General features: G+C 37.9%; 5 protein-coding genes across 8 annotated transcripts; 4 read left to right on the forward strand and 1 right to left on the reverse strand.

Annotated features, from left to right (window-relative positions):
- The first annotated feature begins 67 nt into the window (after nucleotides 1-67).
- On the forward strand, nucleotides 68-3,662 carry LOC135165142 (transmembrane protein 62-like). The gene is made up of 3 exons (XM_064126145.1): nucleotides 68-571; nucleotides 779-2,126; nucleotides 2,311-3,662. The coding sequence occupies exons 1-3, from the start codon at nucleotides 377-379 to the stop codon at nucleotides 2,763-2,765; spliced, it is 1,998 nt and encodes a 665-aa protein (XP_063982215.1). The 5' UTR covers nucleotides 68-376; the 3' UTR covers nucleotides 2,766-3,662.
- A 210-nt stretch (nucleotides 3,663-3,872) lies between these two features.
- LOC135165161 (NADH dehydrogenase [ubiquinone] iron-sulfur protein 4, mitochondrial) lies at nucleotides 3,873-5,188 on the reverse strand. The gene is made up of 3 exons (XM_064126180.1): nucleotides 5,028-5,188; nucleotides 4,413-4,733; nucleotides 3,873-4,200 (listed from the first exon to the last, which is right to left on the reverse strand). Exons 1-3 carry the CDS (start codon nucleotides 5,123-5,125, stop codon nucleotides 4,023-4,025), a joined length of 597 nt encoding a protein of 198 aa, XP_063982250.1. The 5' UTR covers nucleotides 5,126-5,188; the 3' UTR covers nucleotides 3,873-4,022.
- Nucleotides 5,189-5,701: 513 nt separating this feature from the next.
- On the forward strand, nucleotides 5,702-7,484 carry LOC135165168 (uncharacterized). Its single transcript, XM_064126186.1, has 3 exons — nucleotides 5,702-6,430; nucleotides 6,536-6,658; nucleotides 7,159-7,484. The coding sequence occupies exons 1-3, from the start codon at nucleotides 6,419-6,421 to the stop codon at nucleotides 7,339-7,341; spliced, it is 318 nt and encodes a 105-aa protein (XP_063982256.1). The 5' UTR covers nucleotides 5,702-6,418; the 3' UTR covers nucleotides 7,342-7,484.
- A 1,131-nt stretch (nucleotides 7,485-8,615) lies between these two features.
- LOC135165156 (peptidyl-alpha-hydroxyglycine alpha-amidating lyase 2-like) lies at nucleotides 8,616-16,882 on the forward strand. Its single transcript, XM_064126171.1, has 7 exons — nucleotides 8,616-9,435; nucleotides 9,706-9,872; nucleotides 10,032-10,230; nucleotides 10,545-10,746; nucleotides 11,319-11,516; nucleotides 11,665-11,777; nucleotides 11,991-16,882. The coding sequence occupies exons 1-7, from the start codon at nucleotides 9,307-9,309 to the stop codon at nucleotides 12,135-12,137; spliced, it is 1,155 nt and encodes a 384-aa protein (XP_063982241.1). The 5' UTR covers nucleotides 8,616-9,306; the 3' UTR covers nucleotides 12,138-16,882.
- Nucleotides 16,883-17,007: 125 nt separating this feature from the next.
- LOC135165164 (uncharacterized) lies at nucleotides 17,008-25,370 on the forward strand. Of its 4 annotated transcripts, XM_064126182.1 has the most exons (8): nucleotides 17,008-17,511; nucleotides 17,585-18,031; nucleotides 21,468-22,660; nucleotides 23,939-24,198; nucleotides 24,525-24,647; nucleotides 24,712-24,837; nucleotides 24,915-25,126; nucleotides 25,235-25,370. In XM_064126182.1, the coding sequence occupies exons 6-8, from the start codon at nucleotides 24,751-24,753 to the stop codon at nucleotides 25,338-25,340; spliced, it is 405 nt and encodes a 134-aa protein (XP_063982252.1). In that variant the 5' UTR covers nucleotides 17,008-17,511; nucleotides 17,585-18,031; nucleotides 21,468-22,660; nucleotides 23,939-24,198; nucleotides 24,525-24,647; nucleotides 24,712-24,750; the 3' UTR covers nucleotides 25,341-25,370. The 4 variants fall into 4 exon arrangements, 2 of the variants coding, with proteins under 2 accessions (XP_063982252.1, XP_063982253.1); XM_064126183.1 differs by lacking the exons at nucleotides 17,585-18,031; nucleotides 21,468-22,660 and having other exon boundaries at nucleotides 24,525-24,837; XR_010299431.1 differs by lacking the exons at nucleotides 21,468-22,660; nucleotides 23,939-24,198; nucleotides 24,525-24,647; ... (1 more) ...; nucleotides 24,915-25,126; nucleotides 25,235-25,370 and adding an exon at nucleotides 18,517-20,965.
- The last annotated feature ends 2,614 nt before the right edge of the window (nucleotides 25,371-27,984 follow it).

Here is a 27,984-nt window from a genome sequence, read left to right on the forward strand (position 1 = left end):
GCATCTGCACAGGTATTGTTGGGGTTTATCAGCTGATCGAACAGTCGAGCGTGTTCCTGGGTAAAACTCAGAATATTTAAAGCCGCGTAATGGGGAGAGATACTCCAATAATTTATGATGAAATAGGGAATTCGATTTTTTTTCCTCAACTCGGGAAACTGTGTTAGTTGAATGAAACAGAGCAGTGCGACGTCTTCCGTCAGTCTGTGGGGACAAACGAAAAAGAAAGGACAGCAGTGTTAATTTGTCGACAATAATCCGATCAGATGGCAGATATTAATATAAAGATAAATGGTTGAGAGCTCATTGATTGAGAGACTGGATGATTATATTGGTGCTTTCTTGACAATCAAAGTTTGGGAGTGACTTAATAAAGATGAGAATATCGGTATCGACTATTGTCTTCCTCGTTTCCGTTGTTATGTTGTCTATTTTTGTTGCTAATGTAGCTAATTTAATCGCGACTGATAGTAAGACTCATCATGAAGAGGAAACTCAGAGGTTTGGAAGAGAGAAGCCTAGGATATATAAGATTGGGGATAAGATGGACAATCTTATGTGGTTTTTGCAGGTAAAAACAATGTTCCTTGTTGCAAACTCCATGAGATAAATTAATTTTATTTCGAAGGAAGATGGCGATATTGTTGGATTAATCATTCCTGGAGAGAAAACTTCAGGAATTCCTTAATTTAGTATTTTAACTTTGTTCGTTTTCGCTCGATGAATTCGTGAAGAATATTTCGACATCGAATCGATTCTTGATACTTTAAATCTTTAGATTTCAGATATCCACATTAGTATCTTCAAAGACCCATTTAGAATAACGGAGTTGAAGGAGTTCTGCGATAAAACTGTCGATGCATTCAATCCACCAGTGGTTATAGCCTCTGGTGATTTGACCGATGCTAAAAAGAAGGATGCAATGGGCTCCAAACAATCGTTGGATGAGTGGAAGCATTACAAAAGAGTGTTGGATGAGTCTGGGGTGCTGAAGAAGACCACTTGGCTTGATGTCAGGGGAAATCATGACAATTTCAACGTCATAAACATGAAATCCCCTGAAAACTACTACCTAAACTACTCAGTCCAGGGTAGACGCCATCCACGCTCGTATCTCCACCAATTAGTCCAGAACTCGCAGACGTACTCGTTCATAGCTGTTGACGCATGCCTGGAGCCAGGTCCTAAACGTCCCTTCAACTTCGTGGGTTTTCTCGATGAATACGAGATAGACAAGATAAAAGAGCTGGTCCAAGAGTCCAAAAGACTCAACAGTGACTATATCGTGTGGTTCGGCCACTACCCGACCTCCTGCATCCTCTCTCAGTGCAACAATGGCATAAGGGAAATTATGGCTGAGCACAAGGAGGGCATGGTGTATCTCTGTGGACACTACCACACTTTGGGTGGACTAGTCCCTGAGATGTACACGTTGCAACGCGGGGGATATCTAGAGCTAGAACTGGCTGACTGGAAGGATAATAGAATGTACCGGGTGGGAATAATTGATCACGGACAATTCTCCTTCAGTGACAATCAGCACAACAACTGGCCTGTGGCTGTCATAACAAATCCCAAACACGTTTTGTTTACAATGCCTGAAAGGGAGAACATTAAGTCGATAGTTGAGTCCACCCATGTGAGAGTGCTGGCATTCTCCACAGTCCCCATCAAGTCTGTGAGCATCAGGATCAATGAGGAAGGGTGGGTGCAGTGCAGGAAGGTTGAAGGACCACTTTATGTGACACGATGGAACGCCTCGCGATACTTAAATGGCATTCATACAATCAGGACAAAAGTTGTGGACGAACTGAACAGGGAGAAGGAGGTGGTGCAAATGTTTGCGCTAGACGGATCCAGAATGTCCTTCAAGGTACTTGGAAAGTTTTTGCTGATGTCTGACGCCAGCAGAATTTTTGCCATTGCTTTCGGAGTGATGCTAGTCCTCAATGTCATTCCTCTGTGTGTTTTACGAGTTTGTCATAAACTGGTTCTAATGAAGAAGATGCAGCGTCCGAGGTTGAGGATTAGATGTTTTCACATTTTTGTCAGAAAAGTTTGGATTACATCGACTATCAATTATCTCTTCTGGCCGATGGTTTTGTATCCACTCTACTTAGTCTTCGGTAAGTTTCAAAAAGAACAGTAGAGTAAGGCGATCCTCGATAATTATTGTTTATAGACATTTCTCAAACACAAAAAATTGACTTTACATACATTAAATCTAGAATCCAGGCAAATGTTCATAAGATGCCTACAAAAGGTGATTTGACGTTAATTAATCGTGTTAATTATATTAATGATTGCCAGGTCCATGGGCAGCAGGCGAAGTGATAGAAGATTCCTTCGGTGTAATTTTCGCTTGGGGAATGTACATCGGAAATTCATATCTCCCAGGATCTTTCACATACGCCTACGGATTCTTCCAATTATTTACGTTCCACGTGCCGTTGACAATAATTCTTGCCTTTACAGTGGACAGACGATTTCAGATGCTTGAAAACCCCTTGATGAAACCACCGAACTTACTGGTACTGCTATGGAGGCAGCTACCTTTCTTCCTTTTGATCTCCATGCAAACTGTCCTCGCATATTTTTTCTGGCTAGCCTATGGCACCGTCGCAACAATTCTCTGCCCCTTCAGAAGCTGGAGCATTCTAATTGCTATCGTGTTATGGTATCTAGCTCATACTGTACCTAATTATCGTCTCAGATCTGCAGTCTCAGTTTGGTCATCAGCGAAGAGATTATCGATAGACGATTAGATCCAGTCTTCTGTATGGGTTGACTGAAATTCTTATTTTTCCAATGAAATGTAGAAATGCTGAGGAATGAATTTAGTTCGATAATAATTGATTTATTCGTTATTAAAACTGATCGAAACTGATCGATAACAATGTTCTCCTCTGCATTCAAGACTTGATAGAGTATTGATGAAAATTATTTTTTAATGGAAGTACAAGCGTGTAGTTATTGTAGAAATGACTGTTCTCTTTCTGTGTGAATATTACGGGTGTTTATTACTCGGTTTTTTTCGTTGAATAATCATTTCGAGATGGTCCATGATTATCTCTGGGGTTTTGTGATATTTTAATGAATACTCTTGGGAATAAATATTTTTAAGAAGTTTGAATATGAATTTGAGAAGCGCTAAAGTGGGGCAGTGCAATTTGATACTTACGATAATTGTAAGCTCATTCTCGGAGGGTGTGGTTGCAAAAATAACCATTTCTGAGGACCCTATTTCTCGAGTGCTCTTAAAATTATTAATTTCCGGGGTAATCTCATATTTAAAACAACAAAGTGAGTGAGAACGATTGATTTCACAACGTTCTACCCATTCACCATTGACTACAAATATTAAAACGTCTTTGACAATGAAAGTAATCAATCTTGAATTAATTACAGATACTGTTCATATTTTTTATCCCAATTACACTTCCATGACGGTTGTCATTGTATTGAACAATGCAATTTATCAGTTTTTCATTGTTCATACGAGGGAATTAAAAAACGCAGGAATTTATGTACCTAAATAATTTCAATTTCGATGATGTGATTCTATAAAATAATTGCTCCTTCAAATGACTAAGTAACCATCGTTGTTGATTAGAAGTGACAATTTGTTTTAGGAGTGTGCCAATAAAGTCATTGAAAAGTTATTGTGTTTTTTAATTAGTTCTATTAAAATGATGAAAATGAGATGACGATGATTTTTGCCTCTTTAAATGTGTCGTCCTTTGCCATGATTTCAATCGATAAATTAGTTATGATGAATATCTCTACTAAATTATGTGATAAATTCATCCATTGCAATCATTTCTATATAAGCTATACGAGCGAAACAAAATCAGATAATTAAGTCATCAAAGTAATGAGTTCAACAGAGAATTTATTTTCATTTGAACAACCAGTTAATCTTTGTACATGTTGATATTTTCATCTGAATTTCAGCATTATCCGTACACTTTCACTACTGCACAGGATTAGAAATATCATTTATAAGTTACCTTTGACTTAAATTATTTGGTGGATACTCTGGTGCGTTTATTCCAAGCAAAATTAGCACCGTACGAACGAGGCTTTGGGGCTGAGTAGTTCGGTGCTTGCACGTACCACTTCCACTTCATCTTCTCACAGTGTTCGATAGCTTCTTCTTTCGTTTGGAATTCACATTTGACATTTGATAGTGGATCACCTCTGCATGCCAAAGCAATAATACCAAATTGAATGAGAATCTCAGCAATTACATTTTTTATCTTGATAAGATGTAAATTGGACAGAACCTATTTAATGTTTAATTGAATTCAAGATTTGAATTGAATTTAACATTTTCCTCATTACACTGTCATTGACTGACAGCGGTAGTAATGTTTGCCACTGTTGTACTCTATGAGAATGTAATTACTCACGTTGAGCACCAACCCATCAGCTGATTCTCCCAGCGTTCTCGTGTATCAAAGTTAATTTGCCAAAAATTGATGTTATTCGTTCCAGACTGCATTGCATTTTTTGCTGGCTGATAAATACGAACAGTCCTAGTGTGTATGTGCTCCTCAGGTACACCCGAGACTACTGACACGTCTTCCTGGTCACTGACCTCGATGAGACCTTTGCTGGCACGATTGCGTTCAATCGCTTCCAGTGGTGTGTTCATTATGTTCAGACCGGAGATCACAATGTCTCGTTTGTCGGTATATTTTCCACTGCCAACTGAGAGACCTCTGCTCAATCTTAAATAGTTAATGGCAATTAAGATTCCAAAACAAATGACTGTCGCGTCTCAGCAAAAACATCACTAAGTCATGAAGAAAAAAACCTTTCGAGAAATTCATGTGGGATTCATTAGGGTTATGATGAGAAGATGAATCTGTTGTTTAATAATTCGATTAAAATATCTTATATTTGTTGTTAGGAAAAAAATACTCGTAAGTCCTAGTTATGTAAAGCTATGGTGAGGTTAGGTGTCCAAGTGTTGATGACTTTGCAATTTTATGGGTAAATTTTGATGAAGAACATGTACTTACTGCTGGGGGTTCTGCAACTGTTGAAGAGATTTTTTTAATAATAATCGGGTGCCCATTTTCTCGGCAGACAATCCGTAACGTAAAACACTGGAGGCCATTTTTTACCTCATCTGACAGTAGCTCAACATTTGTAGTGGTTTAACAACCGGTTTACAATGCACGCGATGATTACATTGTCCACGTGACTTTCGATAACATGAGTTTGAAACAGAAAATCATTTGCGAATAATATCAGCAATGAAAGCGTACAATTAAATGTTTATCGTTGCCGAGAATTTTGGGCGGTTTTACTCGTAACAAAAATTCAACCGATTGTACCAACAGATAATTACTGGAACACGACTTTGATGGAATATTTACGGTTTTCTCGAGAAGAGGATCCCAGAAGGCGGGAGATATTCGAAACGTCGAATGATCAATTTTTTCATGAAAACTCTTCCGTTGGCCTCTCGCACATGCGTATTGACGATCCGCCGACTATTCAAATGTCCAAAGAACCCGATTATTGTTCGCTACCTCATAAACAAATTTGATAATTTCAGTCCATTCAACAGTCGAGTCGTAAAAATATTGAATAGTAAAAAATATTAGATAAATCAGATGATATATCGATATGATAATGAATAAATTTTTCGTTTTCCTCAGAAAGAAGTTTTTTTTTCAAAATCAACGCAACCCATAATTACATAAAAGTGTTTCAATATTTCTGTTGTCGACACGAAGAGAAAAGGTTCAATAAAAATTACGTGGAAGTCCAATAAAAAATCCGGAAGGTCCAGTAAAAAGCACGAAACGCTCTGTTATTAATATCTACACCCTCCGTAATGTTTATCGGATCTTTGCTCTCACTTTGCGAATTCCGAAACTCGCAATTTTAATCCAACTATTTTGACCTCCGCAGGACAGTTATCACCGTAACTAAAATAAATCTAATGCCGGAATGCATTTAATGAATGGCATTCCACCCCATTCCCCGGTCCGCTGAAAACGAAAAGCGCAACAAAATTTTCGCACGTTATGAATAGCAAATTTATAAAAATATTTTCGTGAAATTTAATGAACCCGTATGATGTGCATAATGCGATGCTCCAATTACTAAGAAGCAGGGACATCTCAGTTTCGCACATTGTAATACGCATGCCCGTATCCTTCGACTTTTCGAGTGCAATTTCATCGCATCGCAAAATGTCCATGAACCACCGGCTACAAGCACATGAGAGCTAGAATAATACCCCAACCGAGTGATGTTAATCAACTCATTGCCCTCGGATAATCACCTCGAACTGAATCCAGTGCATCATCTGGTCGATTCAGCATCCACCTGTCAGCTGCCTCGGCAAATGTCGCCAAATAAGAGCGAGGAGCTTGCGCTATAAAGGACATCAGGGAGCATGGCGGACAATGTGAGTGGAATGTTTGAAAAAAAAAAAAATCGAGCGCATGAAATTACAGTTAATAAAAAAGATGGTAAATTTTCGCACATGATTACTATTTCTTTACATTGGCAGAGATATATTCGACGACATCTCTTCGTTCTCCTCGTCCTCTGCGCTATTTACACTGTCAAGTCCAGGCATATGATCACAAAGAGGAATTACAGCGATCAGAGTGTCCGAGGTTACTTGGCCGAGGTATTCAATAATATTGAATAATCAAAATAGTCTCTGAAAATACTGTCGAGACGTTCTTATGGGGAATTTTATCTGCTAATGAGAACATCCCTTGACATTTCGTCGCATCTCAATGAAACCCATAACTATATATTTTATATAATTCTTATATATCATTCAAATCAACTCCCAATGAAAAATACATAACTTTCAAAATATTCTCCCATAATTTTCTATTCATATTCATTAGATATTCATTAAAAAACAGGGGTGGAGATGAGTTAATTTAGCTCGTCATTGCAGATTTTCTCATTATTTCTATCTTTCTCGAGTAAAATAATGTTTTGTTCTCGTTTGAGTTGACATAATCTTGAGTAAAAAAATTCTAACGACTTCATTCGAGCTGTACTATTGGTTGTAATCTCAGAAATAAAGGGAAAGAATTGATGACCGTAGCAGCTACCGGAGAAGCGACAGGTTCTTCCCACAATTCTTAACCATTATTGAATTTTTTGTTACAGCGAACCTGCTGGTGGAACGAAGTGTGTAAAGAGGAATTTCACAGTAAATTCCGTTGTCGATGTCCAAGATGGTCCTACTGCAGAGCGCCAGGAAAATATTACGATGCCCACTGTAGCATAACACGAACTGGCTACATTTGGACACAACCAGAGACGTCACTGGGCCTGGAGGTTGACAAATAAATCAAGTCCATCACCTCCGACGATTTTGACATTTTTTTTTATATCAAAAATAGCGAATGACTAAAAAAGTGACTTACGTAGACAACACCCAACTGTAGCAATGTTGACTTCACTGTCAGTTTTACTGCCTCACCAGATCTTAATGAAATATCTCGTAAGTAAGCGTTCAATAGATAAGCAACTGAAAAAACATTTTATTCCTCGGGAATAGAAATTGCGATAAATTATTCTACGATTGATTGCGCTTGAGGCTGCCTACAAAACTCATTCCACGAATCTAATGATAATAATTTTGAAAAATGTGAGTTATCGAATTTACTAATTAATAAATTAATTAATGATAATAATTATTGTTGAAAAAATTGTTAATCGATTGTTTAATTGTTCGATCATGTTTGTACATTGAAACGTTCATGTCGCTTATGAAATATCAATAAATGACTATAATAAAATGATTTCAGAGCGGATTTTGGGAATTATTTACTAAATTTATCCTCAAAGCACTGCTACGATAATTAGAATATTTTAGATTTAAGACTTTTGCTAAGAAAACATAATTAGGTGGGAAGGCCGCCAAACATGTTTTTGTCTTCTGTAGTAATTTGAATAATCGAGGAAAATGAACGAGGAAAATCCTAGAATATTTTTATATATTCAACTTGATTCGGAGGGCGGGGAAAACATTTAACGTTCCTAATTAATTAACTATATATAGGGACTAAAAATAAAAATTTCCTGAGATTCTAAATGCAATTATTTAATTTGTCTCTGGAAATCTGTGGGGATTAACGTGTGCGCTCGATGGCCTTAGGTTCAGATTCAACAGCTTTCCTCGAACATTTTTCAATGCAAAAATTCTTGGTGTTCACTAAAACCGATGCAAGTAAAAAAATAAAATTGTAACGGCCATGATGCGACCAGTGTTTATTCCTGGCTCTTGATACTGGCTGCTCTATTGATCCACTGCAATGTCCTTGAAAGGGCAGATGTGCAACACGTCCTCCAAGCATTTTTTTTCCTAATTCACCCTAAAAAATGATCAACAATCTAGACAAAGGTGACGTTAAATTCCTCCTCAAAATTCCTCTCACCCTGCAATTTTTTCCTTCTGAACAATTCGCAAAAGTAAAACTAAAGAAATCACATTTCTATTCGCTGAAAACGACGAGGACACCTGCGTAAATTTATCGATTAGTTCCCAACGGTTTGCATCATCCCCCAAAAGCGCAATTCCCTGCAACGAATTCTGGACCAAGCGCAGTTGGTCACGAACAACCCATGGCGCAGCTTGTTCGCCAGCTGCCACTATGAGTTTAAATCTTATTTCATTGAAATTAAATTCAAATTATTTTCTTTCAATAGACCGAGACGTGTAAATCTGAATAAATTCAAATAATTCATCAACCGAAGTGAGGTAACAAATCATTCAAACAGCAACTATTCGGAAGTTTTTTAAGTTGAGAGACTTCCGGGCATCGTAAATCCTAGATAACTCGTACAACAAAAATCCGATACAAAAAATCAAATCACTTCAACGAACTCAAAATACTGATCACCTGTGTTTCCTCAATTTTTCTGATTTTTTTATTCCCAATAAATCCTTATTCTGAACAAAAAAAAATCATTGACCTTGAGAAGAACAAGAGACTCATCTTAATCCTCTCGAGATTGATGTCTGCGCCATGAAAATCCGCTCGTTAAAATTGTATTTATTAAATTAATTGAACAAACTCTAAATAAAAAATCCACACGACTTGATAATAGTGAACTACCCGGGCCTAAATTAGTCCGAAAAAAATCACCAAATCGCAGTGATAGTATACAGTGAAATAGACCATTTGGATCATTAGAGAATTGCGTATTGGGGAGGTGCGCAAGCGCGCTTTATCGATTCGAGAAATTAAGACGAAAAAGCTCTCGTCACTCCTCGAATTACCAACCAGTTGATCCATACGCAACGGCAGGATGAACAGCAGGTTCAACATTATTCTTCCGATTGTCCTGGGGATTGTTGGAATTGTATCTGGACGTTTCGTTGACGTTGATGAAGGTACCTTCCCAGATGCCGTTGACGAACTGCTCAATCTGCTGAATGTAAGCTTTTCTACGCTATTCAATTCCATTCCAGTTCGATCTACCAACAGGTGGGAGTGTTAGTCCCGTTAGACTCAAAAGATTTGGGAAAAAACAACAAAAAATCAGTTTCCGTTCTTGACTGCGATTGGAGGTCTTGTAATTTCACGAAAAGAAAAATACAAATTCAAATTCATATTTGTAAATACCTGGGGTGATGAGGGGAGGGGTGAACAGCTGTTGAAAATTTTTAGGAGGGTCTGACGCATTTTTTCTCTGATTGTCCTCAAGGAAAAGGGGGAGAGGAGTGATACTGTTGAGCAGAAGGTGGTGCTCTATCCTGTGGAGCAGCCGGGATGGCAAGGACCTGCAGGAGTTGGACAGGTCGTCGGTGTGTCCGTCGATCCATCCGGCAGACCCGTCATCTTCCATCGCGCTGATAGAGTTTGGAATTACAAGTAGGTTTTTATTATCATTTCGGACACATGATTTTTATTTAAAAAATAGACTATTTCCAGATTATTTATGTGGAATAAATTATTTATATAAAAGTAAAGTAATCATTGGCTTCGATAAATTTCTCAGGAATGTGCTCAGTGATAATGACAATGTTTCAGTTCATTCGACGATAATCTGGAGTACCGAGAGGCATTTAGAGGACCGATCCAGCAGGATACCGTCCTGACCTTGAATCCACTGAATGGCGTCGTTGAGAGTGCCTGGGGTGCGGATATGTTCTACATACCTCATGGGCTTCATATCGATGCCAACGGAAATACATGGCTCACCGACGTTGCTCTGCATCAAGTTTTCAAAGTAATTATCGTTCTTAGGATCTTAACAAGCCATTAACAACTCCCCCTCGCAGTTTTATATTGCAAATTCAAATTTTTCTCGTATTCATCGTAATTTCTTCATCATGACAACGCTCATGACATTCAGTGCATGAGAATATTAAGATAATATTTATGTCAACATGTCAGATTGAAGATAAAATTAACTTAATAATGGCAATGAAACCCTTGACAGTAAGGTATCCCTAAATTCATCGATAAAATCTTTTTATTGGGGGTCTCCAACTTTATCAATTTTTTAATTCTCAAATTTAATTTATCCACTTCCAATTGTAGTTTACACCCGGCAGTGTTGAACCACAAATAGTCCTCGGTGAGAGGTTCATCCATGGATCAGATAATCACCACTTCTGTCAACCAACCTCCGTAGCTACCTCTCGGGCAGGTGAAATTGTCGTGGCTGACGGCTACTGTAACAACAGAATCATGGTATTCGATCCATCCGGAAATTTAATCAACAAAGTTCCACAACCAGGAGGTAAAATAAATCTACCAATAATTTGATACTTTCCATTGCAGAATAAAATTGAAACAACAATCTGCACAATTATTTTTTCCAATGAAAATCATCCAGCCGACATTTCGCCAACATTGCAGTTTGCATCTTCAGGGCCGTGAGTTCCGGTATCTGGGAGCGATTATATACCATCCCTTGTGGTCAGGGGTGGTCAGCCATCACACATTTTTAATTGATCAGCTGATCAATGAAATTAAAAAAAAAATCTTTTAAATTTGTTAATTGACCAGCTCCCCACCACCACAATTAAGGAACGGTATACTAAGGACTACCCACAGATGCCGGAGCTCATAGCCCTGAAGTAAACTGCAACATCGGCGAAACGTCGGCAGAACGTTGAATCGAAAGGCGGCATCTATCCGGAAGTCAGAAAGAATATAATTCATGTCCGCGAAATCCTCAAAACTAAAGTTATTTTCTATATCATTCTAAAACCCTCCACTTTCACAGAAGTAATACTCGTTTGAGAACTCCATGGTTTTTCCCTCTGTACAATTACCATCATTACCTTTAATTTCCATGTTTTTTCGCAGAATTTGTCGCGCTCCGAGTGCCGCATGCTCTCGCAATTCTCGAGCAAGGAGACGTCTGTGTTGCTGATCGTGAGAACATGAGGGTAATTTGCCTGAATGTTGGTCTCCGTATGGGTAGCAACAATAACGAGAATAGCGGACCACCCCTAACGCTACATCAGCCAGACCTCGGAAAGGTTTTCGCTGTTGCTGCGCATGGTAACGTTTGATTCTCCTCCCCTTTCAAGCAAATTATTAAGCATTTACGGCCGAGAATATTATCGTACTTTTTACACATAAAAACTGTATTGCGAATGGATACGGCTGTAAGCTCTTGTCATTTTAATACTTATTACTTCGTTCGAAGGTAATACACTTTATGCTGTTAATGGGCCCACATCACCTATGATACCAGTCAGGGGATTCATCATGGATCCCAATAGTGAGACTATATTTGGACATTGGGCACCAGCTACTCAGGTAAATCATACTCAAGGATAAATACTACTAATTAAGGATGAATAAGCTCGGGTGTTTTGCATTCGATAATAAACAGATTACGATTGTATTGGAGTGTCGAGATTTTTTTGTTGCAATTTTTAAATTTTTCGTGAGAGTAAATCGATTTTTAAGGAAGGAAAGGGGTGGTGGGGTCACGATCGATTTTATTTAAGATGTTTAATTAATTTTCAGACGTTTATACAGCCTCATGCCATGGCAATATCACCAAACGGGACAGAGCTCTACGTTACCGAAATTGGGCCCAACAGGGTATGGAAATTCCACCTCGTCCGCGACCCATCACGCCAAGTAGACCCTCAGACCCTGATGAAAATTTGAACTTATAAAAAAGAAACTCATTAAAAAGATAATCCGAAAATACTTTGATAATACGGCTACAATTAACACGTCAGACTACTCAGGTAAAAAAAAAATTCACAGGTCATTTACAGCTGTCAATTCAAGAGCAAACCTGGCTTTCAAAATATATGTCGATCACGTACCAAAATATTCGCTGAATTGATGAGAAAACATCCCTAACAAGTGAAAATACATTTTTGATGTCGAGCAAATCTACACAAATGCATTTCCCTATCTGATGTCCGCGAAATACGAGGGGGAGTGGAAGCGATCGAACTATCCAATACTGAAATGAATATAGTTCGATGCAAACCGTAAAAAATTCAATGATACAAACTTGATGCAAGAGAATGTCTTCAACAGCGGCAGCAAAAAATATCGATGATCAGATCAGAACTGATCAGAGATGAGGGACAACGCCGCGTCGATATGACTATTAACGCGAGTATCTGTTCCAAACTAGAAAAAAAGCAAAAAAAAAACAAAAAAAAATGAATAGAAAAATTGAATCTGTTAATTCTTTAAAAAAATTTATTCTTCGCATATTTTTCATTAATTTTTTACACGGACTTCATCCAAATTTTGGGGAAAGAAGAACTTGAAAAGGAGCGATTATTTTCACCTGTCAATATAGAATTTATGATACCAGGGATTTCAACGGGAAAAATAGACAAACCGAGCAAATTGACACCGATAAAAATTGCAAAGTCGATGAAAATTCTCCACCAAAAGACCAAAAAAATCCTAAATAGTGATTATAGTTTATCATTGTAATCCAGACGATGCGATTAAAATTTTAATGGGCATTATAAAATCGCTTCTTAAAAATTAAAGTCCAGTTCTTCTGACCCAATTTTACAGAAGACAAACAACAAGAAAATATCCTACTACTGTTGTTTATTACTCTGTCAGCCCCGTAAGACCATTGAATCCACTTTAAATTTTTCAACTTATTCCGATATTATTATTTTTTAAAAATTGTAACGAGCGAAAACAACGTACACGCACACTTATCGCACACGAGTCAGTCGCGTGGCAACATTTTTTTCAATCTACATATGTTCACTCTTCAATGACGCGAATGAAGAATTTGAGAGCATGAAGATTGAAAAAAAAACCACGCGCGGTTTAACGCACAGAAGACATAAAATTATATTTTAACTTGATATATTTTTAGACATAATTGCAGGCACTAATTAATCAAGACTCAATAATAAATGTTTAGGTGCCACTGGTGATTAACAAATTATCCACAAAAAATGGTGCTATTAATATGTCTACAATATTACAATTTTGGTTGATTTATTATAAATATGACAACAAAAATTGAACAGAATTTCGATTACTTGATAATAATAGTACTAATAATAATAATTTAGGTGAGCAGTAATGATTAATTAACTATTGACCATACAACTCAAGAATTAAGTTTTCCGCGAATATCATACAATACAATAATGATGATAATAATTGAAAACAAAAAAAAATTTGCCCCTTAAAAAATGTGACGAGTGGTGCGCCATTTCGAAGTGAATGTCAATCCGAATTTCTAGATCTCTTCGGTACGAATTAAACGAGAATACATTTGCACTGAGTTTTTCGAAATTCTTGAATAATTGCGAACTGCTGAATTGTTTCTTAATAAAAATCGTGAGAAAAAATGCTTCATTTTCTGTCCACAATCATAAATTTGAGATGATCTGACAACTATCGTTGGGTGAAAATTTCAAAATTCAACATTGATGGAGATAATTATCGTTAATTTACGAACATCTAAATTTTCATTTAGAGAATTTAATTGGAGTTCTGTACCACGTGCTTCTGGATAAATAGGAAAATTCCAGAAACGAGTGCCTTGAAACGCCTATGAAAAAAAAGGAAAAAAAACGGTTGGAAATGGACAACTTTTGCGATACGCAACGTTCAAAATGACTCATTCGACGTTTTCCAGAAGCTCATGATTTTGAACCCAATTTACATAAATTTTAAAATTCTTTTGGAGTATGTGCAGCTTTTGAAGGAGAATACGACTAAAATTGTATTAAATCTCTCATTACAAGTGGTAATAATTCCGGAAATATTACTGTTTAACTTGCAAATGATATCACAAGGGGGCTAGTGGTACAGGCAAACTAAACAGACTCACCGAGTGGAAAAAAGGCTCCGTACGTCCCCAAAGAACCTCAGGCTCCTGTCCCTCTCGTTTGGTTTATATAGACTTATTTCAGGAGGAATGTTAAATTATACAAAAATTTATATACTCGATCCAAAGGACCGAGATTGACTCAGAAATATTGTCATTACTTCTTATTTCTAATTTAATTAACAAATGTAAAAAGCCGAGTAGGCTATACATGGCAATCCATAAAAGAAAAAACCACTGTTTAACGTAAAATTATCTAGAGATAAAAATACTTGAGGAAGTGGCCATGATAGGGTACGAAATTGAAAAACACTTGAAAATAAATGATTGCGATAAAGCATAGTCTTCTAGGTTACTCAACAGGGAAATATTCTGAAATTAAAATCGATCTACAACTCTCAAATTAAACACTGAAATGAATAAAATTAATTACGACCGAATGACTCATTCAACCAGATAATTAAATTATGAAGTTGATTATTTCAGAGAATTCTTCAATTTTCAATGAAAGCTTCGATCTGTAGAAAATTGAACATTGATTATTAAGGAGACAGTAATAATCGAAGATACATTAATGACACACTAAAAAATTATAATAAGATTTTAAAAGTCACCCAACGTATTTTGAAAGCGGAAGTACAGAATATTGATGATTTTTGATGTGTATTCAACTGAACTCTATTTCAAAGTGATGACAGAAATTTAAATATTGTAATCAGCTCTGTTGCGAAATGATCAACTTGGGTAGACGAAAAAAATTATTTTAGAATTCTTCTTCAGTAATTTTTTCATGACACCCAGCAGTACTTCTTCAGTACTGCTGAACTTCCTACGAAAAATACTGAAAAAGAATTATAAAATTATGAGCTGCTATTTTTTGTAATATCACAAAATCAAATGTAAAAAATTGTAGTTCAACATATCAGAATATGATGCATTCGAACAGATAAATCTCCCTCTCTTCTTGATAGGTACCTGGTACATCGCTACAGAGTTGAATTACTGATGTTGACGAAGAGCTGCTTCTTCAGACGAAATTCCGTAATTTAACAATGAAAATTTCGCTCAATTTTTTGTCTGTATTGCAGTTTGTGTGAAAGCAAATCACTTGAATGTTTATAGCAATAATTGTAATAGGCAATAGTAGTGATAACGAAATCACAATAATCCTGGATGACACACTAATTGAAAAAATGAATATTTCTGGATATTTATGATTCTATATGACGTTTTAAAAATTATCCCGTAGTTTTTCGCAAAAAAACGCGGGTGCCAAGTTGTACTGAATTGCACATGACTGTATAGCAAAAAAATGAAAGTTGAAAATTTAATTAGCTCGGTGATTAAAATATAGAGTAATATTGAAATTTCACATTTTCTGAAAAGCAGAGCAAGTTTAGGTGATTGTTTGTGGACTTTGATGTTGAAATTCATGGAATTATCTATGATTTTCCAAGGTCATATACATTTCTAGGTACATTTGTGATAAATCAGCTGCAGAAGTAACCGAGTATTTGTGATTCACTAGCATTTCGGTCAGAATTTAAGGCTCTGCATACTTGAGATAAATTCAGACCTTTCATTTGAAATTTGTACTGGACACCAGTATTAATTGCATTGGATGAACATTTTTCGAAGAGTAAAAAAATTATGAGAATTGTCTTAAAATTGTTTACTGCAAAATAATTGAAATGTATTTGTAAAAAGCTCCGCTGGAATTAACGATATTTGAAGGATTTCCAGTTGAAGGAATCTCTGACTTGATTTCCTCTCCTCGAATACCATTAAAATTTCAATAAAAATCATGTTATCTGTCATTGACACTGATAACTTCAGAAATTAGTCGAATTAACAAAATGAACAGAATTATGACAGAAGTGAAAACCTACGGTGATATTCCCTGTAACACTGTGAAAAATGTTTCTATTGCTGCGGAAAAAAATAGCTCGAAAATTTTTAATTAATTTTCTTTGCAAACATTCCAAAAATGAGAGAATGAAGTAATGAGACATTTTTATTTTACGTTCAGTTGAGAGAATGAAAAAAAAATAACAAACAATTTGAAAACTTCAAAACGCAATTACTTATGTGGCTGGAAAACATTGAATCAAATTTTAGTTATTTCCATCACTGAATCTCATTAATTCGGGGTATTCAGTAAATGATTAGGGATTTCTGCATTTTCAGTTATGAAAAACACAGAAACTCTCGCGAATGGAGTCCTAATTTACATGAAGAATTCAAAATCAATTAAAACTTATCAATGCGGGATTTAGTGAGGAAAATTAATATCAATGCCTTCCAATTTTCCGTAGAACTCACTACTCAATGAAGCCACGTTAATCACAATACAAACCAAAAGACCTTCTTGGAACGCTAAATTGAAAAAATTTCACCAACAATTGAAATTTTCGTTTGGCTTTCGATTTGTCTTCGCTCGACACCAAACCAAAAGCAAAATGTGCCAATAACCACAAATAAAAGAAAAATGCACGTTTGACCTCAATCATGAAATAGCTATAAACAATAAAAATGTGTAAATTATAATTTGGAAAATGAATAAAATTGATTTTTGATCAAATTCCTTCAGTTCTTCATCAAGACTTTGGACTCCCAACTCTTACCATTCGAACCGCAATTTTCCCTTTTCTTTTACCGATTTTTTTTTTCTAATTTCTCGGTGGTCAGTCCTATTTTCAGCTAAGACTTCTCCATTTGCATCTGAATGAATCGAAAAAAATTAAAACATTCATACATCATAGTAATGTAAATTACAAAGGGTACGACGCGACGACTATGGCTGGTCACGCCACTGACGTGACTGCGATGCTGGGGACTAATGAAGACGTGCGGGACCAGTCGTCGTTTCTCTTTCAACCGGTCTCCCTCCACCCCATATTAACATCCATCCCTCTCCCTCTCATACACCTCACGCACAAACAATCAGTCCTACTCTCGACAAAAAAAATTTATTCCCTTTCTTTTAAACTGCCTCCCTGCCCCCACCCCACCACTTCCGCGCCCTCTGTCATCTCGCGCCTGTCGTCCATTTCCTGTCCACTCTTCCCCTCCCCCCCCCCTCCCTCCAATCATCATGGAACAGGTTTTATCCTCGTGACAAGAGGAAAGAGAAGAAGAGATTAAAGAAAAGGAGTAGAACGATTGCCAAAGAGGAGAACCGCCGCATTACCAGAAGCCCTAGATGCAGGAGTAAGTATGAAAATATCTAATTTCACCAGGGCACTGCCGGTTGTTGATTTCTCCGTAAAAATACCGCCTGTAGAGACGACAAGAGGTTATGCTCAACCCTTTGGTCCCATTGGATCAACCCATTGGTCATCCTCCAAGTGACATCGCCCATCAGTGAATGAACCCTCCTAATTTGTCCCTCGACATTTCCGTGTTCTTCAGTAATCCATCGTCATTCGGAAACAGATGTAAAATACCAGGGAATAATAATGAAACCAGAAAATGGCGGATTGCGAAGGGTAACAACCGACGAAGCGGGCCCGGTATATTGGCAGAAATTAAGTTGTTAAGACGATGCCTCGGGCGTAACCGTGGCCTCAGGATGGCTGAGAGAGAAAGGTCGAAGAGGAGAGATGAAGACAGACATATGTGATACCATATGAAGACAACGGTATCCTGTACTGCCACACGCTGAAGATAATGGCGGTCGGTGTTTTGTTGGCGATTGGAGGGGGAGGCCATTTCTGAGAATGTTAGAGAGGTGATTATTATTTTTATTATTAGTTTGTTGAAGCGAAATTATGATTATGTCGAGGCGGTTTATTGGTATCAGTGAATTTCACATTTAGCAAATGAAACATTCATATTGGAAATGCGTGAAATAATTCCTGAAGGCAAATTCTAAGCTGGTGCAATAATTTAAAAAAAAATCAGATTTCCTTGCCCAACTTCATCAGTCCTATTCATCGTCATCGACACTATTGACAGATCATTCTCCCACCCGTACAACCTGTCATCGATTTCCAGAAATATTTTTTCCCACTGGCTTCGAAAGCCCAACCATTTTACAACCAGAGCGGCCAAAGAACCAAAGAGCAGGTGCAAAGATTCATACGTTGGCCCGAGCATTCAGGGACGCCTCGACAGACCATAATTTTTTACCTCCCTGTCCTCTCTTCCCCATTAAATCCCTTTATTTTATTTTTCTCCTTACATCGAAATAAAATCTGAGATGCCAATGAAAAGAGTGAGGCAACGACTGAGTGAAAAAGAAGTGGAGAATGAGGGAGAGAGGGCGAATGACTGGAGGAAGCTCACGGTTGGAGTTAAACTAACATAACAGTGCGAAGGAGTACCGGAGGGACGAGAAAGCGTCGAAGGCAATAGTTACGAGGAACCCAAGGAGGCATTAACCGGCGCACCAAGGGACGGGACGCACCACTGGCTGGCCCTATGGACCCAGCGTGTGCGGCTCTGGTGGATGGTAGAGAGAGAAGAGAAGAGAAATGCTGTAAATGTGCGGCAAAAGGGCCCCAATGGAAACGAGAAGAAAACCCAGCGGCCACTTCTCTCTGACCGACTGTCTCTGTTTAAATGGACGGGGGAGAGCGAGAGGGAGATAGAGATTGTCAGGAGGGATAAGAACAGCGTGGCGTGCACACGAACCTCGTCCTCCGGCACGTAGCCTACACTGACAGATACATCTTTATTGTTGCCCTGGCTCTCCTTACTCGATTCTTTCAACCTTCTTACCATTCTGTATCATATTCCTCGTAGTTTTTTTATCGCAGCCGTTTTTCAGATGACTTTTTGGTGTTTCGAGAGGATAAGTGGGAAAAATAGAGAATACTGAGTAGATTTTTTTTCTGACGTTTCTGAAGAATACACTGTGATTTTATTTTAACTAATTCCTACGACTTTCCCCCGGATTCATTTTTTTCAGTTATTAATTTTTTTCCAATCCACTTTTCCGGTGACAAAATATGAGAGTCAGGTTTGTGTAAAAATCAAAATTGTTCATTTTCATTGATATCCAAGAAGGAAAGGCATTGCCAATGAGGCATTCACGTGGCGAAAAAACTTATTTTGGCGAAAGTCGACTTTCCCTCTGAAGAATCTCAATATCTGAGTCCGGATCTGAGTGAAAAAGATTTTTTCTTCGACATTTCTATCACTCACTTACCGGACTGGTGCGTCCACTTTCCTGTTCAGCGGATTTGCAGACACCGCCGAATTCTCTAGAAAAATATTTCTCACGTGTCTCCTAATTAGCACACAATCCCATTACTAAAATTGCAATAAATAACCTTCATCAAAACATCTCGATAAATCTCCCCCAAGAGTGATACAAAAAATTAAAATTCACTCACAAACAGATTACGAAAATTCAAAAATTAAAATATCTTAATCTCCTCATCTAGCACTAGCCCATATCCCCTCCTCCCCCGCCCGTCGATTTTTCGTATACCGATCATCCACAAAAGAAATACATAAAAGCCGCCGCTACACATATAAATCAATGGATTTGTATCCCCAGCTTCGCTCTAAAGTGAGACATCATCGGTCAGTGTTAGTTGGATGCTGGGTCGGTGAATCGCTGAAAGCCACCACAAAAGCCTCCAGGTCAGGAGGAGAAAGCGTGAGGGGAGGGTGAGGTGTGTAAAAACGAGGGATACTGAAGAAGAAGTAGGCGGAGACTTGCTCGCCTCGCTATTCTACACTTTTTACATCTTTTTCATTTATTTTTCAATGCCGGATGCTCCTCTCGTTTTTCCTTTTTCGCCCGAAACTCCAACGCCAGAAGAGAGGGGGAGAAAAAATTGTTTTGTCAGAACTCGAGGATTTTACACGCCCGGGAATTTAAGGGAATTGCAGTGGTTCATTATAGGAAACAAATGGAGAATTGGACTGACCCTTCAGAGCCACGTCAATCAAGGGAGTGTAGTATTGAACTTAATGAGGGTTAAGTGATGGATAGCGCGGAATAAGACGGGGGAATGGATAGGCGCCATAAATTCATTTACACGCCCGCATCGGAGTAATTGTCTGGGATACGCGAGAATTTGTGTTAATTGAGGTGTTGGGTTTTTATTTAGTGTCCAGGGTGGAAGGGCGGAAGTTAATAATGATCTTAAACTTCGAAAACGACTATCGGCACAAAAAATGTCGTCTCCGAGACGTCTCACTAGGACTTTTCACACCAGTGACAGTGACCGCGATTTGGCAGCTCGGGAAGCTCCAAGTCACGGGAGAAAAAATTACATTTTTAAGGGAGTCGAATTTCTAGATCAATCGAGGATTAGGGAAGCTACTGATTACTATTTAAAATACTTGATATGTGTGGACATAAATTAATAATGTGTCTATAGCTGTTTCCAGTCCATCTTAGTATGTTATAGTTTTTATAGTTTTTCTTCAAATAGTACCAAAATGTTTAGAATGGTTTTAATAAATCGAACCAGAGAAGAAACAGAAAGGATGAACAAGGGCCTTTTGTCAAATGGGTCTGGAGACATCGTACGAGAAAGATATACCTTCTGCGTGCGATAATAAATAATGAAAGTTAATAGTTAAATCGTTTTTATATTACTGAGACAATCCCTATCAACAATCCAATAATTACCTTTCCATATATTTCTCCTTCCGTGTAATCTCCCACATAAACCAATCGCACCTCGATAGAGCCAGAGATACAGTGAAAAATATTCATAAATTTCAGTTTAAATCCTTATCCAATGTCCCCCCCCCCCCCCCAAGTGGGCCTCAAATTCTTCGTTAATGCACCAATTAGCTAATTTATTAACTGCACCTGACGAAATGGTACTCCTCAGCTTTTCTCATTAGCCTTTAATCACTCGCCCTTACCCTAGTGGAATGTTTATCCGTTATTTCCAATAAAAAATCCAAAATATATTTAATACTCCGAAAAGCATTGAATCAATCCACTTGAAATAGTCGTTGTATATCGACTCCTCCTAATTCTTCGATTACCCTTCCTCTTATTTTCCTCCTATTACTCCTCTCCCCTCGACGTTGTATGTTGGCACGCAATGGACCGAGAAAATTTAATTCAGTGACAAGTTTAACGCTGAGCCCACGGCCGAAGTATTAAGTTCCTCGGTCTTTCGCATTCAAACGTCCCTTCGACGTTTGTTTACCAATAATAAATTATCGATTTAAATTTATTTATTTATTAGCATCTGTCCACCGTCGTCTGGAGGATACTCTGAAGAGCCAACGGACGGCGAGCCCGGCTGGAGAATTGGAGGGAATGATTTGCGATTTCTCGGGAAGGGGCAGGAGAGGAGGAACTGTTTTTGCCACTGGTTGTTTTCTTCTTGGTGTTTTCCATCTCGAGGCGTCGGTTGAGCACGAGATTCTTAAATCGAGATATCGGCGCCGCTACCCATGTACCAGCGTGGCGGACCTGTACTTTACCGCGCACGCCAGGATTATATACGGTCCTATCGTGCTGCAATGTTTTGCATGTCAAATACTTTGTTTTCCCTGTTTGTACGGAGAGTTTCATGGGTTTTCAGGATAAATTGCAGAATGCTCGAGTATTAATTAGGTTGATTATCGTTAGATGTGTATTAAGATGTGTGTAGGGGAATGGGTCCTTCCATTTTACTGTACGTGACGCCTGAAAAATAAGTCATTAGTGGAAGAAAAAAATTAAATGGAAATCATTTTACCGTTTAGTAATTCAGTAGTCAAGTGGTAAAACGAGATGATGAGTTGACTTATCTATCGGCTGAGCTTTTCAGAGATATCTCCGAATCTAATGAAGATAGCGGAATTTTTGTAATTACATTTATTGTAGTACTCAATTCCCTCCACAAAAAAGGTCATGATAAATATGTTGATATCTTTTTTATATTCCGAGATATTCATTAAAAACTGGTCAATAGTCAAAACCTTTCTTGGCTCTTCGCTTCACATGAAGCAAAGGGACTATTCTTTCTGTTTTATATCGAATTACAATTGTTTGAACACATAAAATCTCATTACTACAGACTACTCTCAATGTTAATTTAACATTAGCATCTATGTCTTCAGTATCAAATCCCGCACCATAAAATCCCATAATTTCTACGGAAATTAGTAATAACCGTTCGGTAATCCCTGTCAACTAATAAAATCTAAAAGTCGGAACATTAAATTTCATGAACTTCTCTGGCTTTCACCCCGGAAGTGAATTAAATTCATGATAATCTACTCCTCTACCCCGTGATTTCTAATTATTACTCCAGCTCCGTTAATACCTGAATCAGCTCACGACCCACGCCATCAACTAGCCCCGTGGACGAGCTCACATAAACATCGTTCTACTTGCGTAGGACGTTGAAACACAAATGCGAAAGGCCTCAGAGTCCTAACATGCATGCAGGTACTATATACAATGCTCTTTATTCACTCCTTGTTCAACGATCATTTTACGCTTTCGAGAATGACGTCTTTTACTGCATTGTGTATTTTTGTATTTCACCCTCCATCATTCATTCCCTTCTGATCCTGTTAGACTGAAGAGAAAGACATAAATGGGGCCATTATGAGAGCATCACTTTTCGTACGTATGAAAGAGGATATTCTAGTTTCTCAGTTTTTTTTTTTTTATTCTTCGTTCCGGGAAGGTATGATTCCCGATGAATAAGAGAAAATACAAGAATCACACTGTGTAATGCCCCATTCGGTTCAAGAGTTTAACAGTTGGGTACATGCGAATGGCCTTCGGAGCCACGAGTTTTCAACACCCACGGGGGCCCTATCGGCCATCTTGAATGCCTGATTTCTTCTCTCGATCCTCTTCCTCTTATTTATCCTTCATTTTCTCTTTTTTTCGGCTCTTCCTTCCTCTGTAGTTCGCACGCAACTGAGCAGGAACATTTTATTCAGTGACAAGTTTCACGCTGCGGCCAGACGAGGGGGTTTTCATTTTTTTTTTTTTGTGGCGGTTTGATGCGACAGTTAAATAGAATCAACAGAAGAATAGATGTCTTTTTAAGTGCATACTGAATACTGGCGAAGTGGAAAAAGGGATTTCGATCGCGATGATTTTTCGGAGAAATCTTTCCTTTTTAAACGAACTGGACTATTTCACTGTTCGCGGGTGGGAAAATTTTTAAACATCAGGAGCGATTCTCCATTGCGGATTGAGTGAGGTCTTTCGTCTCCATGATGTGCCTCATTAGGTACCATTCATATCAACAATAAAAAATAATAATGAACATATTACCTCCACTGGAAATCGGAAAAGCTCACGATTTCATATTTCCCCCTCGGAAGTCGAAAAATTGGTCGAGTACTTGGAGATTAACCGAGATTATTCAATACCATAACACACCCCAGGATTAGAGAGTTCTGATTGTAGACCAACCGGTCCAGGAACCAACCTGTCATCGGGATTAACTTGAAACATTTTTTTTTTCCAACGTGTAACGAGCGCTTGGGCTTATAATGTGTGTAGCAATATAGGAGAATGACGGGGCAGTTTCATTGACAGTTGAAAGAAGATTGAGAAAGGATTTATTTTCATTTCAGTATTCACTTTTTTCTACCACGCTGTTTTTATGAACATAATTTTTTTACCAAACTCTAGATTTTTATGCTTTTTTTATGACGTATGATAAATAATATAAAAAAAACTGTATTATCGTTTTTATTTCAGGAAAAAGAATATAAAAGTGGAGGAGAAGAGATAAAAGAGATCGAGGGAACCCAGCGGCAGATATTAAACGAATCCCGGACGACACCATAAAAATTTTCTTCTCTCCCCCTACCCCCTTTCTCCCTCTCTTCACGGACCCTTCAACTATACACACACCGCCAGACCAATCACCCGTGAGGCTTCAGGATGCAGCCAATTAGCCAGGATTTATCGGACGCACCTTCTCCGCAGGGAGGAAAGATGTGAATCCACTAACACTCGTGCGTTTATACGGCCTCTGGGCCTTTGGCTTCTTTATTTTAAAAAATTGGTCACGTTGTTTGTATTTGGATTTTTTTTTATGCTGGATCATGATGGGATAAAGACATTATATTGTTAGAATCTGGGGAAGAAGCATGTCATTGGATAATATTCCCAGGATTTTACTTAAAATTTCCTGAGGCTAGATATTTATCTTCAGGGATTCTCACGGTTCAAGGCCAAAAAATTGGTATTTGCAGGGCAATTTTTTTTTTAGAAAATTTTTTCTGACCTACTGATATTTGAGAAGGGATTGAGGGAGGGCTAGACCTTAAAATTTTTCCAGGCGATCAACCTGCATTTCACCTCTCGTCTCGTCTGCATTTTCCATCGCGAGACACTCTCTTGTCATCTCATGTCCCTGTCTGACATCTCGCGGGTATCATGGCATCACGAATCATGACCAGAGGTAATCATGACCATATTATCCCTCTTGATACTGGGACAGTCTAAAAAATTGGAAAATTTTCAAGAGCAGGACGATCTCGTCAGAGTAGAGTCGTCTGTGTCTTATGGACAGCCTTAAAACACAGTTACTTTGGTCGTATGTATTATGTACATACCTTGTAAGTGAAGCTATCAAGAATAGAATGGTAATGGTAATCATCGCTCGTTTTACCTCCCGTAAACGACTCGGTAGATTAAGAATTCTTCACTTTCATTTGAAAATTGACAGCACCACAAAGGACGCCGATGCTCTGACGTCCTAATGAAGCAATCATGGGAAGAAGCCTATCAACCCTCTCGGATGGTACATGAGGCTGCGAAAGTTGATGTGTACTACTTCGGTAGAGGAGGATCGGGTAGGCTGAGAGGCGTCGATGGGGCGTGTCCAGAGGCCATTCACGTTCTATCTGTGCCTGGGCCTTCAACAATTGCTTATCTCCGGTATGTATCGCTCCTATATTTTATACTCAGCTATGTGAAGCGAAGCAAATAAAATTATTTCGGGGAAAATATGAAGGTGATAAGCTAAATTGTTGGTGAATTTTTCAGCAAGAGGATTACATGTTTATTTCTCCATGTATCTTCCGTGTGTATCTGGACAAGAACATTTAGCGAGAATATTCATTTGACTGTAATTTGCACAAGACACATATGAAAAGACCCATAAATATTCAGCATAATTATTATTTCTTCTTTCGCTGCTGATGAATTTTTAACATCACTGAATTTTTTAATTACGTGTAACTGGGTTTTTAGTGTCATGCAAATTTAAAAATTCAAAATTCCACGTAAATTGTTGAATGACAGACAAATAAATTATTACTCTCTAGACTAAGTGTCCATTCATTCAATTCCATTCCATTCCATTTATTTTTTTATTGTCTCATCTCACAGATACAATTTTTTCATAAAATATCTCGTTATTTTGATACTTCTAAATTGTCGCCAATAATACGGATCTCAATTAAGCATCAACTCAACCCAAAATTCAGCTCGACGGTCCCAGTACCCGTTGTTTATCCCGATGATTATCGCAATCATCTTCGTCGCGAAAAAATCTAAACTTAAAATTCACATGATGCCGTTGTGGTATTCAGAGATGGTTAGTGGGGTAATGAGACGATTAAACTCAAGTATCATGGAAGCGTCACTATATACGTTTTTCGCAACACGACACTCTTACCAATCGCCTGACCACAACCACTTGTCGACAAATATATCCTGCGAATACCCACCCCTGCAAAATAAATTATTTCTTTGATCAACTCAGCTTTTGCAGGACGAAATGAGCTGCAACATCATCTCATCAGAATTTATTGAAAAACATTATTATTATTGATTGGGCTCATTATTTTGTACATTTTCATCAGTTGCTGTCGCCATGAATCGGGTATATGATTAATTGTCTGCGTGAAGATTGCGATAATTACTCATCGAATAACAAAATAAGGAGAGGTAATTTATTCGGCTTGAAAATTACCGCAGAAGTGTTAAAAAAGGGTAAATTTGAAATATCCAACGTTGCCCTGGCGCAAACGCAGAATAAAGTACCCAAGTCTTTATGTCTTTTGTACATACGTCCATTCTACATAACAAACTTCTCTTTCTTGGGATAATTACGTAATGGCACAAGCCACGCTTTTATGTCTCAATTACACTGGACTGAGATTCTTGAGACGAAAGATTTATGGATCGAAATTACAAGGTGCCGATCGAAATTATACCTTCCTACGCCTTTTGGTCTTTCTCCCGTGTTCTTTACTCCCTTTGCCAGGAGGTGTATTCACCGATCTTTCACATCTGATTTTTTTTCCTATGGGCTTGAGTTTTTCGCGTTGCTGCAGCACTGTAGGATTAAAATTGCGGGATTATCGGAGTTTTTACTTTGACAAAACAGAAGATTGATGAAGAACTTACAGAAGAGGAACAGTTAACTTGACTTTTTAAATTTATAATGCATAGCATTCAGAGTAATGTAGCATTTTAAACTGTTGCACAATTTTTCCGGAAAGTTGAAGCGAAGAATCTTGAAATTTTTAGCAATTTGAAACTGGAAAAATACTGCCCTTTAATTATTTAAAGTAGATTATCAAAATAAAATTTGATAAATGAGGTAACAAACATAATCAACGAATAGAAAATTAAAAAAAAAATTAAAATATGTTTTTATATGGAATATTAAAATTTTTATTCAAAATTTTAGGAAAATCGAAGTCCTAAGTTTTTTACAATTGTCCCTTTTCTGGAGAACCAAAGCTCCAGATGTCCTGTCAATAGACATCTTGTAAGCGTTCATTTACTTCTGTTATTTAATGCCACAGAGAAAAGGAGAGTCATTTTTAAAATTATTCAACAAGTTTATGTATTCTAAAAACATTTGCAAGGCTTGAGAATATATTCTCGACACGACCTGCAGTCCCGGCCTAGCGTTGGCGGAAGAGCATATCAATTAGACTATCCCGGAGCTTCTCATTGCAAGGAAAAAAATCATCTCAACATTATGGTGATGACGTGTTGAGTGAACAAAATCCGTTAATCAATGTGGATTACGGGCATCACCCTCAACTTCCCCAACACTTCCTCAATTCGTTGGCCACTGCAAACATCTTCTAACTCGTCCATAAAAAAATTAAAATTCATGATCATCGGGATTTTTTCTCTTAATGGTCGGTAATTAAAGTTGACGTTTTAAACATTCAGATTATTTCTGACACAGCAAACATCATGTCCAGCATCGTCTGAAACAAAAAAACAGGAAATGACATATGAGTGAAGTGCTCAAGGGGTAGATTAAATCGTAGAGACACTAGATTACGAGATTAATGGTTCTAAACTGGATGGCATCAGCTCAGATGGTACGATTGCCACCCTCCAAGGGAGATACAAGCGCGATATCACACGTAATTCGAAGTGACATCATCCATCGTCGAAAAATGTGAAATTCCATATGCGAGAAGATACACAAAGGATCATCAACCTCGATCTCACCTCAAACGGTTCAAGGACCGATCGTTAATAATGATATTGAATAATATCGTTAACTCATTGGCACTGCCGAATAAATCCAAATAAACATTGGTTTAAATATTATGGAGTCTTTGGTTTTCTATTTCATCAACATTTCCAAAAGACCGTGAAATGTGTACGCGGGGTAAACAAAGGTCAACGATGTTCAAACATCCCCCGATTAAAAAGCCAAGAGAACAGACCTCTTCGACAGGACAATATTGACGAAGCAAATCAGACATTAGCTGTGTTGTCATTGGCTGTTCACATACAACCAATGACAACTTTCAAAG

The sequence above is a fragment of the Diachasmimorpha longicaudata genome, chromosome 8 (assembly GCF_034640455.1).
Source record: "Diachasmimorpha longicaudata isolate KC_UGA_2023 chromosome 8, iyDiaLong2, whole genome shotgun sequence".
Lineage (NCBI taxonomy): Eukaryota > Metazoa > Arthropoda > Insecta > Hymenoptera > Braconidae > Diachasmimorpha > Diachasmimorpha longicaudata.